Raw genomic sequence first — 6,000 nt, 5'->3', positions numbered from 1 at the left:
AGAAAGAACAAAACAAGGCATCTGCAAACAGCTTGCAGGTGGAGATCACCCCTCTTCTAGATGGTGGAGGGACGAGGGCACTCACTTCCACAGCTGAAATTTACTTTCCTAGTTCATAATCCTGAAAAACGGCACGAGGAGGAAGGAGAGGAACTTGCCATCTATACAGCGAGATGCTCCCGGGAGTCCAAGTTTCTTACAAGAGCAAGTTCGGCTCTCTGAAACCTCTAACAAACCCCACAGCCTGGGCCTTCAAATGGGATAAATTGTAGCACATGGAGACTGTGAATGACAGAGTACCCTACATGGCTCCGCTGGTGACGTCCGAATCTGCTGGTGACGTCCGAATCCCCTGGACTGTCCTTAAAAATACACCTCCACCTTCCACACCAGAAAAAACTCTAGACAACAGCAAGGCACCCACTCAAGCCCTGTAAGAAAAGGCAGGTGTGAAAGTCAGAGATGCAGTCCTGGGTGTGTCTGCTTCCCAGTAACACAGACAGACTTGACCAAAACAATGATGGAGAGATACGGCTACTGTTCTTTTCAAAAACATTCCCAGAAAAGGTGAAACGCAACTGCTTTAGAGATGCCCGTTGGCACTTCTCAAAAGTCAAATCCTGTTGCACAAAATAAATCACAATCAATTGCAAAACATTCTCCAAGTTGACGGATTTTTAACAGAAAATTTTATTTCAATAAATATTTTGCCCTCCAAGTGACAACTACAATTTCAGGGAGGTAAAAGTATAACCTAGAAGTAATTTAGAATTATTCCACTTTTCAATTTTGCCTGAGTGAAGAATACAGTTTGGGCCTGAAGTCTGCTAAGAGATTGCACCGCAGTGACACGAGTAGGAAGTCAAAAGGACACACGGAAAGCAGTGCATTTGGTGCACGCACACGTGTGGGTAGAACGTATCTGCACATACACGTGTAAAATAATGGGACTCACACAAGTTTCATTTCTCTTTCAACCCTTCTGGGCTCCCAGAATTCTAGCATTACCAAGGATTTACACATAAACTTCGTCATACATTGAATCATTTGGTTTACACTTTCTTTACAAAGTGATATCCTAAATGGGGAGAGCAGCTTGTCTTAAATAACAAGGTTAGAATTCTGAGAGACAAGGAAAGATGTGCAAGCTTTCCGCTGAAAGAAATTTGCGACGAGACACAAATACCACTGCAGAGGCTTTGAAAATGGCAGACATTGATAACAGAGCTATGGGTCAGTGTTATCAACTGCAAAATCATGACTTTACCACCACCCAAGCCAGAAAGGCCCAAAAGCACCACCGCGAAAATTAATCCTGTGTCTGAACCTTTTCAAGACAAATTAAAAGGGTTGCTGTGTCCAAGCATGAAGAAGGCAGGGACATTTCTGTCAACCATCAGGCAAACAATGGCCTGGGGACTTACGACATCAGGAATGTCCGTGCCACGCTGGTGCTTACTTGCAACCAACAGTGAAAAATCCTCCATGCTCAAGGACAGGTTTCAGGATGTTCCACAAACTGACTCATTCCATGGAGAAAATCCAGAATTGACTCAGAAGTCCCATGGGAATGCAATTTTCCAGCTCTATGCCAGACATTTTCTAGCTCTTCATTAAAAATAATCCAATTCCACTGACTTCGATAGGGCCATGGTAAAAAAAAAAAAAAACAATAACGTGAAACTCCTATAAAGCAAGGAGCTGGTGTCGCCTGGTCAGAGAAATGAGCCACAGCAGCCTCACACATACGATTCAATGTAAAGCAAATTAGTTCATCACTTTATTACATCTTAGTGCTTTCTTAAAATAAATACGGTAATATCATATCAAACATACAGTGAGAAATAAAGCCCACGTGTGAAAGTATGGTAACAGAAAGCTCACTCAGGATGTGTAACTCAGCACTTGAGAAATCAGACAGCCTTTAGTTCCCTATTTACAGGACAGAGAGCGGCTGTGTTGAACACGATATATACAAAGTCGCAAGAGGTTGTCCTTTTCTTCAAAGGACTGAGGAAAGGGGAATAAGACCTGTAATTCCTTCTAGCCTTCTGTACCATGTTCCCGCTTTCCTTATGTACACGACTCAGGTTTCTTATCTAAAATTATGTAACAGTTACACTTGTCTCTAACTTTTTCTCCCTATTGATCTTTAATTTTTTCTGCAGTTCGAGATAGATTCAAGTAACACTCCCAAGAAAATATGTGCAAAACTAATGTTAGTGGCTCCAGAATCTTCCGGCAGCTGGTCAGTTGCTGCAGTGTCTGGCAGCCGTGGCTGGCACGCACCTGCTCCCGGGAATGTCCGCTCCGCAGAAGCATCAACACCATTGGGACCAAGGCAGAAAGCACCCAAAGCCATCCGCTTACTTGGAGTTCTGAAATAACTGCAAATAACCACTTGTTTTTAAACAGGCAACAAAACAAAATTATCCATCTACACGGAAAAGAGCATGCTCCTCTGAGAGCATGCAGCGCTTCCAGATGCAGAATCCAGACAGGACAATCCGTGACCTAACAAAACCACTAAAGGGACTGTCAGCTTAAGTGCATCACCTTATGGGACAAACATGCTCAGAATGAAAAATATTCTACTTCACCAAAATCTGTCTTTATTAAAGCGAACAAATGATTAGAGTACTATCCGAAACTTAATCAATGATGGCTGCAGTTGGCTCAGCTTGCCTACTTTAAACGAAGCAAACATCAGCTCCTAGTGCCATTCCCCATCCTCGTGACTGTGTGCCAGAAATAATCTTCTTCACATTTGTAAACGTTATTTTAGCAGAAGACAGACTTTGCAGATTTCAGTGCTTTTAGTGAACTGGTATTTTCAGTAAACTTTTTCTGAGCAGCAAGGGATAAGAATTTTTTTTCAGAAATCTTAGAATTGGATATAAATGTTGGCAGTAGACACAATCAATAAATATCATACAATTTCTCAAATGAAAAAGATTTCCCATTATGAATTCCTTTGCTATAGACATTCAAACACCCCAAGCCAAGATTGAGCCTCAGTCCTACAGTCACATGAGATTACAGCTGGCCAACATGAGGGTGTCAGGCAATGTGCAACGGGGTGAGGTGAGAAGCGAGAAAGCAAAGTGGATCACATCTAATCTATGCTGAAGGAGAACTTCAAGTAAGGGAGCTCCGTGGCCTGGGACCTCGCTGTGAACACCCTCCTCTGGGAGCCTCAGTGGTCAGTGGTGGCCACAGCAGTGCGAGCCACTGTAAAGGCGGCATCTACTCCCCCATCCTCGCCCTGCCTGGCATCCTCTGCGTGAGATGAGTGCTGAGAGAAGGGTTTTCTTCTGTTGTCTAGAAACGTCTTTGCAAAAGGTCTGTGACTTTGCACACTTCGTACCCAAATAGATGAAAACAATAAATAAGGACCCCATGGCATCCTCTGGATGCCAGCCACAAGGGCGTCATTTACGAGTCTGGGTCACCCTTCAGACGCCGGCTGCACCGGGGTCATTTACGAGTCTGGCCCTTCTTTGGCACTGCGGGCCGCTTGGGCTGCCACAGGTGGTTGTGGATTGTGAGTGCATCCACACTGACAGACATGGTTTTGGCTGGGATCAAGTTAAACTGTTTTCGGTCTGAGCTGTATTTATACAGCTTGTCGATCATTTTCTTGGTGATGTTCTTTGGCCCCGTGCCAGTGAGTTTGTAGATTTCCTCCGTATCAGGATAGTAGCAGTAAAGCGCCCTGAACTGGCAGCCAGCATCACGAAACAGTATGATGTAGTGATTGGCGTCACACTTCTCCAGCTCCTGTGTGGGGAGAGAAAAGGGAAAGAGACAAACACTTCAAGGCCACTCCAACTGCCATGAGTTAGGCTCCCACAGCGGCTCAACCGGCACTGCTCCATGGGAAGCTCCCCCACCTGTCACCTACAGCCTGCCTGTTGTAAACAATTATGGCAGACCCGTCCTAGAGCATTACATGCCATTGAGACTTTACTTAAGAAGTCTAGGCAAGCAAGGGGAAAAAAACGCTTTTACAATTAAGTGGAAAAGTGTATGAAAAGATGCTCATCATTAGCCACCAGAGAAATGCCAGTCAGAAAGAGACGCCACGTCATGCCCACAAGGACGGCTGGAACCCAGGAGCAGGGCGGTAACAAGTGCTGGCGAGCCATGGGGCTCGTTCACTGCCAGGAGGATGCAGAGCACAGCAGCTGCTGTGAAAAACAACTTGGCCGTTCTCCAAACCGTCAGGCAGTTACCGTGGGACGCAGCAATCCTCTCTCACGTATGTACTCAAGGGAAATGAAAACACACATCCACACAAAACACTGCGTACAAATAATAGCACTATCCCTCACAGACAAAAAGCAGAAATAAAATCATCACATCTACCCCCCAAAACATGTACATCTGTTTTGTATCAATAAAAAATGTTTTAAGTAGAATCAACCCAAGTGTGCATTGTGTGTGGCTGTAATGGACGGAGGGCACAAGTGGCTGAGATGTCAGTCTTCTTATGTCAATGCCACTCTTCTATTTATTTGCCTTTAGAAAAGTTACTTTTCATAAATACACAATGTATCAGCATATAATGGGGCTTATTATTTTCAGTAATCCATATTTTTTAAAAGAATCCAAAAGTGTATGTAATACTGATTTCAACCCTACAAACACTGTGTTTAAATATGAACAGAATTAGATGCCAAAAAGAAAGAACATTTAATTTGTAGGGACAGTGGGACTGTGGGGAGTGGGGTTCATCTTATTTACTTACTGCTGCCTGCGTGGTAAGGAAGCATGTGGTGCCCTCAGCTTACGTGGCACAGCTGAGATGGCTGCTGTCCTAGAAAGGCCTGCCTGCTGGGCGGCCCTCAGTGGGCGCCTGGGAACTTGCTATCTGCAGAGCTCGCAGTCACTCACTGGCTGACAGGAGGGCCTCCCTGAGTCTCAACTGCTGGTCCACACGCTAACGCTGGTTTCCTCCCAGGCATCAGGCACACTGCTGCACACTGGGCAAGGGCTGTGCCTCGTGACCAGCCCCCAGGGAGAGCTCAGGGCATCCAGTCTCAAAAGGGCTCTCCATGGCCCCCAGACTGCTTTGGATCTGCTGCTGGAAGAATGAGAGCAGAGGGAGCTGCACAGGGCCTGGCCCTGCCTCTGTCTTCTCCCTCTTCACCCCGTGGCTCTGGCTCCCTCCACAGTGCTGGAATAAATCTAAGCCATGGGCCGACTCCACACTGAGGGCCACGAGTCCTTCCAGTGCACCTCCGCATGCAAGGTGATCCTGGGGGCCACTGATACAAGGGGCCAACCACCTCTCCGTGTGGAAATCTAAGCAGGAAGGGCATGACCATGGCCACTTCCATCCCCAGTCCCATGAGATCTGCCTAGGTCGGGGCCAGTCTTAGTCTAGATGATCTCTCCCTGTGAAAATCTAAGCAGAAAGGGCATGACCATGGCCACTTCCGTCCCCAGTCCCATGAGACCTGCCTAGGTCGGGGCCAGTCTTAGTCTAGATGATCTTCTCTCCCTGTGAAAATCTAAGCAGAAAGGGCATGACCATGGCCACTTCCATCCCCAGTCCCATGAGACCTGCCTAGGTCGGGGCCAGTCTTAGTCTAGATGATCTTCTCTCCCTGTGAAAATCTAAGCAGAAAGGGCATGACCATGGCCACTTCCATCCCCAGTCCCATGAGACCTGCCTAGGTTGGGGCCACTCTTAGTCTAGATGATCTTCATTATCAAGAAGAACACATCCGTTTTAAAGTGGGTCACAGATTCCGTATGTCACTTTAATTTTTACAACTAAATCAACTAAGGACCAGGGGTTAGTCTTAATTATTAAAAAGCAGAATTTCTGGTGGGTGACAGACTGTTGCATAATTTTCATTCACAAGCCGTTGTATCCCAAGGTCAGCAACTTAAGGCCACACACGGGCCTGAATCTGGGGCGGGGTCCAATGGCTCTGCCTCCTCTCCCCTGGAATTCCAGTCCTGCCCCTCAGGGGCCAGCCTAGACCCCAT

General features: G+C 46.4%; 1 protein-coding gene across 5 annotated transcripts in view; it reads right to left on the bottom strand.

The window, feature by feature from the left end:
- Positions 1–673: 673 nt before the first annotated feature.
- The window catches only part of CAMSAP1 (calmodulin regulated spectrin associated protein 1), a 98,251-nt gene continuing 92,924 nt past the window's right edge, over positions 674–6,000 (bottom strand). For 4 of the 5 annotated variants that reach the window (XM_033238585.1, XM_033238584.1, XM_033238587.1 and 1 more), the window contains one exon: positions 674–3,780. In XM_033238585.1, the coding sequence (XP_033094476.1) occupies positions 3,478–3,780 (303 nt within the window). In that variant the 3' untranslated portion in view covers positions 674–3,477. Of the gene's footprint in view, positions 3,781–4,446; positions 5,087–6,000 lie in introns of those variants that run through there. The other variant, XM_033238586.1, reaches the window with a different exon arrangement.

The sequence above is a fragment of the Trachypithecus francoisi genome, unplaced genomic scaffold (assembly GCF_009764315.1).
Source record: "Trachypithecus francoisi isolate TF-2019V2 unplaced genomic scaffold, Tfra_2.0 Lachesis_group16, whole genome shotgun sequence".
Taxonomy (NCBI): Eukaryota; Metazoa; Chordata; class Mammalia; order Primates; family Cercopithecidae; genus Trachypithecus; species Trachypithecus francoisi.
The sequence above is the reverse complement of the archived record's forward strand: the minus strand, read 5'-3'. Positions and strand labels throughout refer to the sequence as shown.